At 37.6% G+C, this 16,354-nt stretch overlaps 2 protein-coding genes and 1 long non-coding RNA gene across 5 annotated transcripts; 2 read left to right on the top strand and 1 right to left on the bottom strand.

Annotated features, from left to right (window-relative positions):
* The first annotated feature begins 1,458 nt into the window (after nt 1-1,458).
* On the top strand, nt 1,459-13,896 carry LOC143858570 (F-box protein At3g58530-like). 3 transcript variants are annotated; one of them, XM_077369236.1, is made up of 12 exons: nt 1,459-1,635; nt 2,195-2,254; nt 2,362-2,445; nt 4,663-4,793; nt 4,965-5,040; nt 7,787-7,857; nt 12,749-12,835; nt 12,971-13,043; nt 13,146-13,213; nt 13,304-13,372; nt 13,448-13,553; nt 13,658-13,896. In XM_077369236.1, exons 1-12 carry the CDS (start codon nt 1,507-1,509, stop codon nt 13,721-13,723), a joined length of 1,020 nt encoding a protein of 339 aa, XP_077225351.1. In that variant the 5' UTR covers nt 1,459-1,506; the 3' UTR covers nt 13,724-13,896. The 3 variants fall into 3 exon arrangements, with proteins under 3 accessions (XP_077225351.1, XP_077225350.1, XP_077225352.1); XM_077369235.1 differs by having other exon boundaries at nt 1,459-1,639; XM_077369237.1 differs by lacking the exon at nt 2,195-2,254 and having other exon boundaries at nt 1,459-1,639; nt 2,367-2,445.
* A 651-nt stretch (nt 13,897-14,547) lies between these two features.
* LOC143858656 (non-specific lipid transfer protein GPI-anchored 6-like) lies at nt 14,548-15,815 on the bottom strand. Its single transcript, XM_077369356.1, has 3 exons — nt 15,303-15,815; nt 14,897-14,971; nt 14,548-14,755 (listed from the first exon to the last, which is right to left on the bottom strand). The coding sequence occupies exons 1-3, from the start codon at nt 15,646-15,648 to the stop codon at nt 14,592-14,594; spliced, it is 585 nt and encodes a 194-aa protein (XP_077225471.1). The 5' UTR covers nt 15,649-15,815; the 3' UTR covers nt 14,548-14,591.
* On the top strand, nt 14,601-15,908 carry LOC143858657 (uncharacterized). Its single transcript, XR_013238989.1, has 2 exons — nt 14,601-15,012; nt 15,333-15,908. It is a non-coding gene; the product is annotated as an uncharacterized LOC143858657 (long non-coding RNA).
* The last annotated feature ends 446 nt before the right edge of the window (nt 15,909-16,354 follow it).

Raw genomic sequence — 16,354 nt, 5'->3', positions numbered from 1 at the left:
TTGCTATGGATGGCCATGCATCAAATTGAAGGGTAAGAATCGTCCAATCCATGTGGTTTTTGATGATGCATGGCCCATCCATAGCAATGTCTAACATTTTAAATGGTGGTTTTGATAGTACAATAAGTAAGACCAACTTGTATTTCTATCCACCCAAATTTTCTTTGAAAAATTAGAGGAATGAAATAATTATTCCCTTTTGGATCTTCCCTTGTTACCCCCTTCGGTGTAAAAAGAGTACTCATAAATACAATAGAGTTGGGGTTTCAATGGATTTACTCCGGATCTGATCCCCCTGTCTTAGTCACTATCCATTCAAATTCCTTATTGGTTGGATCGGATTCGGAGTGTTATTCACATCTTATTTCCCGTGTGTCTCACAGCCCATTTCAAATCCGATCATCCATTGGAGTGTCGTAGTTGGTCTTAAATACATTTAACACAGTCAAAATTCTCAAAAGAGTGCAACCGAGGGCAAACACGAGCGTTAGCTGCAGCGGCCACAGCGAGTGGGCTAAGGACTTTGGGTCAATATATGTGGTCAGGAAGAGGGCGACTTCAGACTTCAGACTTCAGAGAGGGATCAATGAAAAAATATAAAAAGTAGGAATAGTTATAAAAAATGCATGACTTATTTTTACTAAAACACCCCTGAAATAATACTGAATGTGATAAGAATTAGAGCGTATTTTTGTAAAATAGTATAGTAAATCAGTTTTAGGATTGTCCCACAGGCTACTCTTAGTAGGGGTGCAATTCAGGTCGGGTTTTCCAAAAGCCTACCCTACCCTAGAATTATCTTAGGTAGGTTAGGGTCTAATTTTTTATAGAAAAACTCGAGATTCGTAAACACAACCCTACCCAAGATAGTTTCAAGTCGGGTCGGGTCGGGTTTTCATTTTTAGCGTAGGATGGTGACTAATTTTAAAGATTGTAGAAAAAAACAAAGCTTCATACCAAAAATCTCTAAATTTATGTCATCAAGTGTATAAATTTAAGGACACTATATTTTCACATAACAGACATGATCACCTCAATGAAAACAATTGTATTAGTATATTAGAAAATAATTTACTATGTTATTCAAGAGATATTTAAGAAAGTCACGGTACGCCCTTATGAGTCGGGTAGGTTTCAGGTTTTTTTCTATAAACCTGGTCCTACCCCAAGATTGAGTCAGGTTTTCCAATTTAAAACCCGATCCTACTCAAGACCCATGATTTCTAAACACGACCCATGTTATTTTCGGGTCGGGTCTATGCGGACCCAAGTTGCAGCCCTAATTGTTAGTTGTCTAGGTCCGTTCCGTAATAGTTCCGGATCCTACAAGAGGGTCCCGAAATGTGTCCACGGATCATGGTAGGATGTCTAAATCCTGTCCGTTTAAGTCAGGATTCGGGTGGTCCATCGGACCGTCTGGGTCCATTAACACCCTTAAATAGAGGGTTGGCCCGGGGAAATGAAAATACACAGGAGAATGGAAGAGAAACAGGAAGAGGAAGAGGAATGGAACAAGGTGACTGTGCCTCTGGTGTTTCAGATAGTGAGCACCAGGGTTCCACAGAGAGATGCCATTTCCCTATTGCTCGTCAGCCCATGGTGTTATCGAACACTCGTGTCCCATCCACCTCTCTGGCAGGTCTTCTCTTCCCCATCTTTTTTTTTCTCTCTTTTTGGAATGAAATGTGCAATTCATTCAAGGATGCAGAAACCCAAATTGTAATATGATGTTATACTCTTGTCTAGTTATAAACTTATAATAACATATGATCCTGTTTTCTTTTTGTAATGAAATGGGCAATTCATATGAAGATGCAGATATAATAGCATATGATACTGTTTTCTTCTTGAGTGACCTCTGTTGTAAAAATCATGAGGTCATGGGTTCAACCCAGCTCACCTATAAAAAAACACCCCTTTGCTTTCATCCTCAAATTCTCTCCAAACACCCCTTTTTCTTTATTATTGCCTTTTTTTTAATGAGGTGGGCAATTCATTCAAAGATGAAGATACCCAAATTGTGATATGATAAATAATATTGTCTAGTTATAATAGCATATGATCCTGTTTTCTTCTTGAGAAACCTTTGTTGACTCTCAGAAACTAATGGTCACACTCATCACTTATTCTCAAAAGCAATTAGTCTCAACCCAATATAATTTCTAATGATACTCTGTGATTGTTTATTTTATAGTCCCTTGATTTGCATGAAATGAGTAATGCTGGCGATCGACTGATTGCTGCTCTTTCACTGGTCAGTTATATCTCTCTCTTGCTGAATAAGCTAGCATTAGCTAATTCAAATTGATTGGCATATCAGTGATAGTTCAATGTTGATGATCTTTGGGTTTTATTTTTCAGACCAGATACCGCTATATTAAGGAGATAATTCTTGAGTTTGCGCAAGATATTGAAGATAAACATCTTACTGTGCTTAGAAGCAAGGTAACACTGTAAATTTTATGGGATTCGATTGTTCTTGATTTTCCGAGTTCACTTATTTAGTTAGAACAATTGAAAGACACAATAGAGTAGGCTCAATGCACCATTACAGCACAAAGACCTACTTCTCCTTTGGCATACATGATTTCCTCTCTTTTATACTTTTTTTTCAATGATAATCTTCTAAGCACATTGATTTGGGTCTCTGAATTCTTCTTTTACGTACTTATACCTTGCAAATACGGAAGTTGTTGTTGAACCTATTTATTCAGTTGAAGTCTGTAATGATGTGTAGCAAGTTAGCAACTGGCTGGAATTTACTTGAAAATCATAATGGCATGATAAATTTCAAACCAAAAACTTCACACACACACACACACACACACACACACAATTTCAATTTTTTGTTCAAAGGTCGCAGAAGTGTAAAAGAGCTTTTTTTGTAGGTCTTTGGGGCCACACAATATATACTATCGGTGAAATATTACACATTCAACATAAAAGATGAAAATGTTGGTTATATACTCGTTTCTGTTCAATTATAAAGGTCAGGCTACATAGAATGCCGAAGCCCGAGTTCAATGGCGTGTAGTTGTTAAGGATTCCCCTGGTGGGGTTAGGAAGCCTTACTGCATAAAGTGGTGCGAATAGACTATATAATACGTATGTATATATGTATATAACCCATTCTTGAACAATATATAATACCAAACTGGTCCTACCCCCATGTACCATGGTTTGAAGGAGGTCTTTACTGCCTATTGTGTACTCGTACCCTTTACCAGGTTTTCCAATGTACTTAGTAATTATGCCCTCACCTTGCAAAATACTCCTTGTTCACCCATTTAAGGTGAACTGCAAAAAATCATTGCTTACTCAAAACCCATGCCCAATCTCAACCATGTAGGATTTCTCCTCTGATTTCCTTCAAAAATCATCCCCTTCTCTCATCCATCAAGGATGACGGTTTCTCTTGTATGGAGTTCGCCACCTCTCATGTTGCCCTTTTAGCATCCATTTCTTACTTTGTCTTTTGATCATTTGATGTTTATACCATCTATCAGGGGCGGAGGCACATATAGCATGAGGGGGGCCGTGCCCCCCCCCAATGACTAGCAAAATCCCTTTTATGGGTCATGGCATCATTGGCATGCACATGCATGCTTGGATAGTTTAATGGCCTTGGACCCCCAATGACCAATGCAAACCAGTGGAAATTAGTCCGCCCCCCCTCCCCAAGTGTAAATTCCTGGCTCCGCCCCTGCCATCTATAAAATTCTATCTATTCCTTACACTTGTTTTATCCTTGTATTGGTTGTCAGAAGTTATCATCTTACTTGCCATGTTCTCTAGTCTTATCGTAGTTGTTAGTATTCCTCTATAAGTGTGAATTGAGTTTCGTCATTTGATCATCTCTTACTAATGAGAAAGCAGGCCCAATGCAGTCATCCATTGTATTTCTAGCTGCTGTACTTTTGCTGGGCATCTTAGTATTAGATTCTCTCTTTTATCAGTCACTTTCTTCTGCCTATCTTACATGCATGTATTCTTTTTCAGTGTCGTGATTTTTTCAACAGGTCATTATTATTCAAGTATTTTTTGTATTCTGTCCCACTCAACAAAATAAAATAAAATATTAGTCCCTGTTTGTTTTAGATTTTGACAACCGATTGTGAGTCCAAAACCAATTATTGGACTCAAAATCACGTATAATTTTGGGTCCAATAACCGGTTTTGGACTCACAATCGGTTGTCAAAATCTAAAATGAACAGGGCCTTAGTATTATGTTTTAGTGTTTCTGATTTTAAGTCCCTTTATAAACAAGTAGATCATGACAAACAAGACTGGAGCAAGAATAAACGAAAATCTAGTACATTTAAGATGAGGGAATTGATATCGGCATTTTGTTGTTTCAATAGTGGCACTCCGATCTTTACTTTACACTTTTCTAATTTTCTTTAAAGGGTGTTACAATTCCTAAGATGCTCCCGATAGCCAATTAGAGAAGCGGTTAATAAAGTGTGGAGTGCCATTATCTAAACAGGGAGTATGTATATCATTTCCCTTAAGAAAAATATAACAACATTTGGCTTGGTTCACGAAGCCAATAGTGTATAACAAGAATTGCTCTAGAATATGGTTTACCATTATAACATTGGAAAGATTTTCCTTTTATTCTCTAAATATTCTGTCATGTAGTGATTGTTGTGAATTGTCAGTGTATGGGGTCACTTCAAGACTTGCAGTCTCTAAATCTGAATGGCTGCCAGAAGATCTCTGATAATGGAATTGAGGCTGTGACTAGTGCTTGCCCAAAACTCAAGGCCTTCTCTATCTATTGGAATGTAAGGTAATACCAATCTTACCTGTTTTATATGGTTACTTATGATGCTTTCAATGCAGTCTTTAAGATAAATTTATCTTATTTACTTGTAACTTATGTTGTGTTAAAAAATCAATAGTCTCTAAGAGACAATTATCGTCATTGCTACTAATATGTTAGGATATGAACTGAGCTCAGGGTAACAGATTTAGGTATAAAGCATCTTGTGAAGAACTGCAAAGGGATAATTGATTTGAACCTGAGCGGATGTAAGGTATAAACATCATTTGCTGTTTTTTGTTTTTTGTCTTGGGAATTTTGGTGGTATCCTTGTAAGTTCTAACTATCGCAGTTGGCCACCAACTGAGTGTTATTAATGCATAAACATATTTTATTATTCAGTTGTTTTTATGCAGACTAGCATACTCCACATATTTAATTAGTTGATGAAGATACCTTGGTGTCTGAGTATTCTCGTTTATATCAGCTTGCAGTTCCAAATCTAAATTTTAAGTTAATTAGAAATTTATGGCTGAAAACAAAACATTTTGAAGTTATGTAGGTAATAGAGTATGATTTTTCTTTTTTTGAAATGAAGGTATTAGAGTATGATAGATCATATCTTTTCTATCTTCTTCTTTTCAATTCTCCATGATTATTAGTTACTTCTCACATCAGTGCAGAACTGCAGATGAAAGATGTTAATTTTATTATTGAATGATGGAATTTGATGCATTTTTGCTTGCTTTAAATTGTTGATTTCCTCGTTGAGGGGTTCTTGTAACTCTCAAGGTAGCAACTTTTGTAAGGCTTCTTAGTTTTTCCACGTCTTCCCTTTCTATACTCGTTCTCTCGTTCATCAATAAAGCATGCCACTTGTTGAAGAAGGATAAATTGTGAAGTCTAATTTTATTAGATTTTCTATTTTCTTCTAAAGCACAAAAAATGATATTCTGAGTTTGGGCGGTTGAAATGCTTGATTCCAAACCTAATAAAATGATCCTCTTCGAAAATTGAGCTCAAGTCACATCACCCTTGAGTCAATAAGTCAGCTGGGCAAACATAAAATATAGCATAAGAGAAATGATACAATGAGGGGCATCCTGTGATAATATGATGATGCATTCCTGTCTTGCAAATAGGTGGACCCCCACCTTCCATTGATCAGACAATCCACCTGGTAAATCCCACCTTGGATTGCCTGTGCAAAAATTGCTTTGATTGGATGATCCTAACCATCTGGTAAATGTATTTTTGGGCCATTGCATGGGAATTTTCTTTTCATCATACATTTGCAGGATCTTTTGATGGTTGGGATTGTCTAATCAGAGGCTGATGGTGTGGATCAAGTGATCAACTAAAGGTGCAACCACCTATTTTCAATGACGGTGTGCCTTGTTGGATACTTCTCTTTGCTTTGGCTTGATGATATGGTTGAATCTTCTCTTATGAAGATGGCGTGGTGATCTTTGCCCGTGCAGGACCAAAATTGCTTAACCAATGCAATGGTGGGGGAGATCCTTTCCATAAGGGAGGGAATTAAACTCCTTGCAAAAAATTACTTGTGGTTCTTTGGATCAAGTTAGCCAATGTAATCAAATGGGTAAGGGGAGATTCTTCTCCCTAGCACCATTACCCAAAGCTTCAAAAGATGGACCTTTCATTTATAGCAGTTGACTTATTTTCACAGGCATGTAAAGAGATATATAATTTCTCAGACAAATGGAAAACCGCAGAACCATTGTGATTCATTGTTAACTTGGCTCTCCATGCAAACACATGTTTGTCATGTCTTGAGTTCTTCATAATAGAACGAAACCTTTCACTTTTTAAGTTGTTTTACCTAGTAGATAAGTTGAGATGCTTGTTGCTTGACCATGAGTCGTGATATTAGAGCTTCCTAAAATCCCATTCATTACCCAATAATTTCTGACGAAAATTGTATCTAAAAAGCAATAGCGATTATTGTTTTTTTATTACTTATGATACAGTGGACCACCACTTGTCCAGTATGTTTATCATGTTCATTCCTTCCACTATGGATGAGTAATCCACCATCTTTATTCCTTCAAGTATTCATAAGAACACTGTTGGAGTGAACATCTGTTACGCTACTGATATGATGTGATAACTGTCAAGATTGTTGTACGTTGAGAAGTGAAGGAGATGAAAATAGAGGAGAGGCAAGCTCTAATGTCGCGAGGTTCGATCCCAGCTTACCTACCAAGAAAAGGTGTCTATTTAGAAACAGAGTATATTTAAAACTTAAAAAAACTGATTTTAAGTTTCAAATAGAACTTATTTGATATTTTTTTTCGTGAACTTAATGTTATCTCTAAATAAGTAAGACATCAAGCTTGTAAAACTCTAAATCCCTGAAACTTGTAATTCTAGTTAGCCGTGAAGTCCTCTTTGACTAATTGTAATCCTAACCTACACGAACCCATCCTCCTAACTTACTATAACCATCTCCTTTTTTACGTGCTTCTCATTCACTTTCAATGAAGCTTATTACATGCATAATTTTCACTTGACGCTTCCCACATGTCTCCTCTTTACTTTCCCATTACTTCCTCAGTGATATTATGCTTCCCATATTTTCTCTTTTTTAGATCCCATCTTTTTGCTTATGCTTCCCACGTTGCTTCTCATTTCGACAACTATGGTATATACACAACATATACTATGCCAAAGTCCCAAACTGCATGACTTTATACACTACAAAGGTGTGTATATAAGCTACTTTCCACAATCAAAACAGCTTTAGGCGCATAAAATATGTAACTTGATGCATGCAATACATTATAAAAGCTGATGAGGTACTGTGTAGGGGTTTATTGACAACATTGTAACATGCTAAGAAGCTTTCTGTCTACTCATATGTAGAATGCAAAACTACTTAACTACCAAATATTTTCTTGTAATGGTTCCCATATTTATCTCCTGACTGGTAAATCTTAAGATATGTTTATCTTGAGGCATGTTTTCTGATTAATTTATTTTGGTGTGTTTACTTGCAGAATATTTTAGATCAAAGTTTGCACTTGATTGCTGACAATTACCAAGAATTGGAAATACTGAATTTAACAAGGTATGCAAATTCAATGCCTAAATGATCTAAGCTTTGAAAGTAATCAAATATATCCATCAGTTGTAATTAGTTCCACTTCTTAAATAACTGCTGATGTATTCTTTTATTGAAGAAGAGGAGGATAAAGCACTGTGATAGTCATACCTGTTTTCCTTGATTTTCCATACACTAAGCTTATTGTATTGTGGGAAATGATATATTCGTCCCTTTTTTCTACTTGAGGCAGCCCCTTCCAGTGGAAAAGAGTAGTCATAACTAGACGGGGCTGTCCCAAGTAAAAAAAGGGACTGATATATTACTTCCCTTTATTATTTATAATTGTACCTTTAATTCCCTACTAATGTTTAAACATGTCTTCCAAGGTCAATAGAAAGAAAAACTTCTCTCCATATTATTTTCTTCAATCTTCGATATATATATATATATATATATATATATATATATATATATATATATATATATAGAGGAAACTGTCACCAAACTTATGGTGAGCTAGCTTGCCCAATCACATGGGGGCCCACTTTGTTAGGATGATCCAAACCATTCATTTGCAAGGCCTTATCATAGATAGGGGGTGTACCAAAAATCAGCTCCATAGGATCATCCTAACCCCTCCATTTGTGGAGGACAAAAATGGGGCAAATTTGTGTCTGTCCATTTTTCTCCTCCACAAATGGAGGGGTTAGGATGATCCTATGGAGCTGATTTTTGGTACACCCCCCATCTATGTAAGGGACTTTCAAATGAATGGTTTGGATCATCCTAACAAAGTGGGCCCCCATGTGATTGGGCAAGCTAGCTCACCATAAGTTTGGTGAGCTTAAGCTCACCAACAGTTTCCTCATATATATATATATATATATATATATAGAGGAAAGTGTTTCTGCGCAGGTGCGTAGAGGAGATATCTGCGCACTAACCAATCCGGTGTAATTGTCATATTTAATTATTATTTTCTTTGTAATTGTCATACTTTGTCACCCTTGTTTAGTAATATTTCATTTAAAACTTATCATTTCTGTCACAGATCTAATAAACCGTAATGATTACTCTTTTGTTTTCTACTTTTTCTAGCAACATTTGCACCAATTTACTTCTTCCAATCTTTGCATCCGGACGGGCCACAAGCTGAGCAAGTGGAATCGGCGAAGGTGGCTAGCAAAGATTGGAAGAAGTAAATGGGTGCTATGTTATCGGCACTACTTATTTTGATGAGGTCACTCTTACTTTATTAAAAGTACGGTATGGACCGCATAGGATGATCCAAACCGTCCATTAGATGGGGCACAACCTTTTATTAAAAGTACGGTATAGACCGCAATATAGGATGATCCAAACCGTCCATTAGATGGGTTGTGGTCTGTTATCGGCACTACTTATTTTGATGAGGGCACTTACTTTATTAAAACGGTATGGACCGCAACATAGGATGATCCAAACCGTCCATTAGATGGGGCACAACCTTTTATTAAAAGTACGGTATGGACCGCAACATAGGATGATCCAAACCGTCCATTAGATGGGCCAAAACCCATATAGGTTGTGCCCCAAAAATCATTTCCGTAAGTTGATCCTAACCCTCGGATCTGAATGTTAGAGGGTTGATCCAACCACCTAACAATATTGAGGGTACCACCTTTCACTGTGAGATTGTCCATTTCTCTTCTTCTTGCCATCAATCACGGTTGCCATATAGGGGTGTGAATTTATTTTTCTCCTAAAAAAGCTAGTAAATTGAGACCTTTTTCTATTGCATTACGAATCAAGATTTCGCACCTAGTATACTTAATCAATGTCCTTGAAATCAAGTAAAAATCACATTTTTTTGCAACGAATCCTGTGAACCCAACTCAATGGCTTTGTTGAGTTGAGTTGGGTTCACAGGATTCGTTGCAAAAAAATGTGATTTTTACTTGATTTCAAGGACATTGATTAAGTATACTAGGTGCGAAATCTTGATTCGTAATGCAATAGAAAAAGGTCTCAATTTACTAGCTTTTTTAGGAGAAAAATAAATTCACACCCCTATATGGCAACCGTGATTGATGGCAAGAAGAAGAGAAATGGACAATCTCACAGTGAAAGGTGGTACCCTCAATATTGTTAGGTGGTTGGATCAACCCTCTAACATTCAGATCCGAGGGTTAGGATCAACTTACGGAAATGATTTTTGGGGCACAACCTATATGGGTTTTGGCCCATCTAATGGACGGTTTGGATCATCCTATGTTGCGGTCCATACCGTACTTTTAATAAAAGGTTGTGCCCCATCTAATGGACGGTTTGGATCATCCTATGTTGCGGTCCATACCGTTTTAATAAAGTAAGTGCCCTCATCAAAATAAGTAGTGCCGATAACAGACCACAACCCATCTAATGGACGGTTTGGATCATCCTATATTGCGGTCTATACCGTACTTTTAATAAAAGGTTGTGCCCCATCTAATGGACGGTTTGGATCATCCTATGCGGTCCATACCGTACTTTTAATAAAGTAAGAGTGACCTCATCAAAATAAGTAGTGCCGATAACATAGCACCCATTTACTTCTTCCAATCTTTGCTAGCCACCTTCGCCGATTCCACTTGCTCAGCTTGTGGCCCGTCCGGATGCAAAGATTGGAAGAAGTAAATTGGTGCAAATGTTGCTAGAAAAAGTAGAAAACAAAAGAGTAATCATTACGGTTTATTAGATCTGTGACAGAAATGATAAGTTTTAAATGAAATATTACTAAACAAGGGTGACAAAGTATGACAATTACAAAGAAAATAATAATTAAATATGACAATTACACCGGATTGGTTAGTGCGCAGATATCTCCTCTACGCACCTGCGCAGAAACACTTTCCTCATATATATATATATATATATATATATATATATATATATATAGAGAGAGAGAGAGAGAGAGAGAGAGAGAGAGAGAGAGAGAAAACGGTTCCTACACATGTGTAGATAAGTTATCTACACACTAGCTTAAAATACAGTGGGGGCCACATTATTTGGGTGATCCAAACCATTCATTTTTAAGGCCCTCACATAGATAGGGTGTCCACAAAAATCAGATCCATAGGATCATCCTAACCATTCGAACTGTGGAGACAAAAAATGGATTAATTTGTGAAGGTTTAAAGACATCCATTTTACCTCCACAAATCATAGGGTTGGGATGATCCTATGGATCTGATTTTTTGTAGACACCCTATCTATGTGAGGGCCTTTAAAATGGATGGCTTGGATCACCCAAACAATGTGGGCCCCCACTGTATTTTAAGCTAGTGTGTAGAGAACTCTCTACACATATGTGTAGGAACCGTTTTCTCATATATATATATAGCGAGGTTTTTGAGCTATAGCTCAGCCTGAGCAATCCACTATAAACACACCATCTCCATGTTGTTTGACTCGTCCAACCCATTCATTCCATAGAACCTCACATAGATAGGGTGTTCCTAACAAACCATCTCCATACAATCATCCTAACCACTCGATCTGAAGAAGCCCACTTTCTAGCCGTCCATTCTAAAACTCCACAAATCAACAGATACCATGACCCTATGGAGATGATTTCTTAGGGACACCCTACCTATGTTAGGTCCTATAGAATGAATAGGTTGGACCAAAAAAAAAAAAAAAAAAAGGTTGGATGAGTTGAAGTCAAACAACATGGGAGATGGCGTATATAGAGGTCTGCTCAAGCTGCGCGATACCTTGGAAACCTTTTCCTCTGTGTGTGTGTGTGTGTATTTTGAATAGTTTCAATCTTCAATATTTATTAGGGAAATGATAAATGTGCCCCTTTTCATCACTAGGGACACCAAACTTCAGTGTACGTGGCAATCAAATCTGTTGAATCCTTCTGACGCGAAGTACATCAGCAGCCCCTCTGCAGTCATTGATACACTGCTGTTGGGTGTCCCTAGTGATGAAAAGGGGCGCATTTATCATTTCCCTATTTATTATGGTATCACTGTGGAAGAATTGTGATTGATGATTCATTTTCCAATAGATCCCCTGCCAGATTGATGATTCATTTTCCAATAGATCTATTGGCAGGGGATGTATTATATACTTCATTCTAAACTGGGACAAGTAAATTGGCAACCATTGTTGCACTTGCACTCATGTATTTGTAATTTGGGATTTGCTAGGGACCATCTTAGAAGGCATATAACAGATCCCCTGCCATTTTACTTGTCTCAGTTTAGAATGAAGTATATAATAGATCCCCGGCCAACCATTGTAATTGATGATTCATTTTCCAATAGATCCCCTGCCAGAATTATGATTGATGATTCATTTTCCAATATATCCCCTGCCAGATAGCATATAAACTACTGCAAAATAAGGATACAAAGTGATTTTCATGCCAAAATTTTTCCATACTTGGTAGTGTACAGAGCTGGGTAGATTCTTTCACCTTCTTCATGAAAATTTTCTAAAGGATTCATTAGCCGACCCCAACTAGTTTGAGAAAAAGGTTTAGTTGAGTTGAGTTGAGTTGGTAGTGTATAGAGAGAGAACTAGTGAATGTTGTTGGAAAAAGAAAGGCTGAGTAGAAATGACGCACCAAGGGCCAGCTCCAGAGATGTGGCTGCAGTTCTCACAATGTGATTGAATGGTGGTTCCTAGACCCCAAGTGGCAGCGACAATTTTCATAACACAAAATAATTATACACATTTGGAGTAGAATACGTTTCGTATTGATGATCTATTGGCAGGGCCGCAGGGGATCTAATATATGCTTCATTCCAAACTGGGACAAATAAAATGGCAACCATTGTTGCACTCATGTATTTATAATATGAGATTTGCTAGGGACCATCGCAGAAGGCATTTCACAGGCCGCCTATTGCATGAGTGTAGTATAATCTTTTCATTGTTCTTATAGGTGCATCAAGCTAACAGATGGTGGATTGCAACAGATACTGCTCAAATGTTCTTCCCTCCGAAGTTTAAACCTTTATGCCCTTTCGAGGTACACAATAACAAAACTATTGTTCTGGTTCAGTTCATATTTAGGTGCATGCACATCTATGATTTTCTTTAGGGTCTTTTATTTGCAATCTTGAACAAGCATTCATCATGAAACAAAGGCGGGTTTTGCTTGCAGCTTTACGGACAATGCTTACAAAAAAATTGCATTACTACCTCAGCTGAGATTCTTAGATCTCTGTGGTTCACAGGTAACATTGCGCTGCAGAAAACATCCATGATCCACACTCAAAAGTCACAATTTCTTTACTAGCTGAAACCCTGAAACTAATAATTGAAACTTTTGATGCCAGAATCTATCTGATGAAGGTCTTTGCTGTATAGCCAAATGCAAGAATCTTGCCTCCCTGAATTTGACATGGTAAGTTAAAGCTCACATCTCCCATGACCAATTTTTTGTCACGAAAAGATGCAAGCCATGAAATTTTTGAAGCATATGTGATCTCAACAGGTGTGTACGTGTCACTGACTTGGGAGTATTAGCCATTGCAGAGTCTTGCACCTCTCTTGAGTTTCTCAGGTAAACTTTAAGGTGATTTTCAGTCTTTTCTATATGTGGTTTACAGATCAGTAATATGTTATAAGTGAAATGCAGTTTGTTTGGAATTGTTGGGGTGACCGACAAGTGCATAGAGACGCTCTCAAAGTTCTGCTCAAACACGCTTACAACGCTTGATGTGAATGGGTGTATTGGCATTAAGGTCTGGATATGCTGCTACATGCGGATCTTCTTTTCTCTTATGCCTTTTCACAGCCAATACTTAGCAATCTGTCTCATTGTCTGTCAATTTTTTTCCCTTTCCAGAGACGGAGCCGCGATGAACTGCTTCAACTGTTCCCACATTTGAGATGCTTCAAAGTTCATAGCTAATGGTTTGTTTTTGTATACTTGCACGGTTGCACCTATTAGTATCTATTATGGTGGCTTCTATCATACTCCCATGTTTAAGTTGCTTGATATGAGTAGCAAGCCATCTACAAAGTACAAACATGGTTAAGTTGTACGAAAATTTAAAATTCCATGCAAACAACTTGCACTGTAAATTCTGTATTATGGGCAGGGTAGCCAATCCGTGGGGTTTATTCAAGATGGAATTATCCAATCAGGGTAGTAAATCCCAGAAACATCTTATTCAAGGATTTCTATCCCTGTAGAAAACAGCCCCATTCAATGGGAATAGCAATATAGGGTTTATTTTATCCTTAGATAGGATTGCTATCCTCCATTTACGAGGTTATATTGTACAAGCAGGGCAGCCAATCCCAAGGGTTCTCTTAAGATAAAAATTATCCAATCAGGGTTGCCAATCCAAGGAATAACTTATCCAAGATTTCTATCCTTACCATTTATAGCTGGGCTTGGTTTAGGCCCACAGCAATGCATAGGTTACTATTTCTTTGCCTAAAAAAGGTCAACACACAATGAAGTGGTGAATTCACAAGAAATTGAAAATTGTGTATTCCCACAGAAAACTGTGAACTCCGTAAATTTATGTGAATTCTACAAACGTACATGAATTCTAAAAATTTGCAAAAGGTTGTGAATTCATGTAAAATTTGAAGAATTTACATAAAATTTATGTAAAATGTTTACGAGCTTTTTCAAGGGCGATGATATTTTCACCCCCTGATAAGGTGATTTGACGTAAAAAGCGTGCGGCACGCTGTCTACTTTAATGAGGTATTGAGAGAGAGTTCTATGAAAAATTGAGATTGAAGTGCATGGGTTAGGAGTCTTCCTAACCACTAAAAATCACAAGGCATACAGAAAACAATATACAAACCCCAACACTTATATCCTTCAGAAGCCACCCTTTATCACTTCTCCCACCATTACTGTTCCCCACATTCGTTCCACCACTGCTGCTCGGACTACTGTTCACAACCGTCGAGTTCCCATTCCCTGAAAAAACCACCAAACAAAATTTAGTAAAAGATATGCCCCTCCCCCTTTTAACCTTTTCCACTCCTTTTTGTCTGTCTTTTCCCACATGAAATATCAATACTCCACAAAAACCCACCTCAAAAAAAATAAAAATGTTACCAGTAGAAGTGTGCGTGCCATTAGATTGCTGGAACACCGTAGCCTCTGCCGACTGTGGAACCAAGTGTAGAAGATCTACCATGAACACAAGTGGGTCTCATCAGAAGCATTGTTAAGTAAGTAAATAATATAAATAGGCCAGGTTATATTTAGGGAATTGGGGTCGATTTATCACTCCCCTATATTTATTCGTGCGTACAAAAATGTAGGAAATTTTAGAAATATTCTCTCCTTCAAAGCTTTTTCAGAAAATTTCTTCGAATTTCGGCCTTTTCCGATATTTCGAGAAATTGTAATTTAGAAAAAGAAAAAATATGTTACAAAATTTCGGCCGAAATTTTGGTTTTTGGAATGACCAAAACTGGTACCGAAATCGAAATTTTAAACCATGATTATGTGTACTTACCTATGCATTGAGTCATATTTGCGTTTGTAGAGGAATTGCAAGCGGTGGGGAGATAGACAGCTAGGGAGCCGTTAATCTTAAACCCGAGTTGTGGATCATCTCTATCCTTGATGAGGATGCAAATACATTTCTTGTTCTTCTCTAGGACTTGCCCCAGACCCGTGCAACAATCTGGTGTGGGCACCTTTATACCTCCCTGTACATAAGAAAGACAAGGGGCGATAGGGGCTAGGGAATTGGCACACTCGGCACTATCACTAGCAAAGTCCGATCTCGCAATTCCGATCAACAAAAACACTACGATCATCGATAATCCGAAGGTTGGTATGCCTCTAGCTGTTGCCATGGTTGTGAAGAAAGAGGATGAAGAGGTTGTTGGGTATGAAGCTGTGTAGTGTTCACCCCTTATAAACTATGGTTTTCTCTTTGCAGAAGGGAAAGAAATGAGAAAGAAAGGGATGGGTAAGAGGGCCTGCAAAATATAGATAGTTTAAAAATGGTAGAGGCACCGGTGTGAACATTGACCAGAGGTGCTTGACTTGGACTTTGAGGTAATTTGTTATGGGATAATGATGGATTATTATTTCAATCGATATATGTTGCTTTCTTCTTGTCTTTTTGGCAAGTTTTCAAATCTCATTGACTGTATATAATAGTTAGGGAAATGATATCAGCACAACCATGTTTTGATATTTGCACTAAACCATCTTGTCTTTTATTATTTAAAGAGCTCTCAAACATCATTATAGGTTCCAAAAAGCGTTCACAAGTCTGTTAAAAAAGATACAACAAGATAGGTTTGTGCAATTATTAAAACATGGTTGTGCTGGTATCATTTCTTAATAGTGACATTTGAGAATAATGAACCATGGAATGATGGCCGCCAAGTAAGGGTGTCAATTTTGGCTCGGGCTCGGAAGCTCGAATCCTTAACAAGCCGAGCCCGATTTAGGCCAGGCTCGGCTCGGCTCGGCTCGGCTCGGCTCGTTAAGGCTCGTTAAGAATTTAATATATTTAAATATATATATATATATATATTATATATTAATATA

This window comes from Tasmannia lanceolata, unplaced genomic scaffold, assembly GCF_043159265.1.
Source record: "Tasmannia lanceolata isolate RefF3 unplaced genomic scaffold, GAP_Taslan_0.1 ptg000026l, whole genome shotgun sequence".
NCBI classification, from domain to species: domain Eukaryota; kingdom Viridiplantae; phylum Streptophyta; class Magnoliopsida; order Canellales; family Winteraceae; genus Tasmannia; species Tasmannia lanceolata.
Note: the sequence above shows the minus strand (reverse complement) of the source record. Positions and strands in the feature narration are given on the sequence as shown.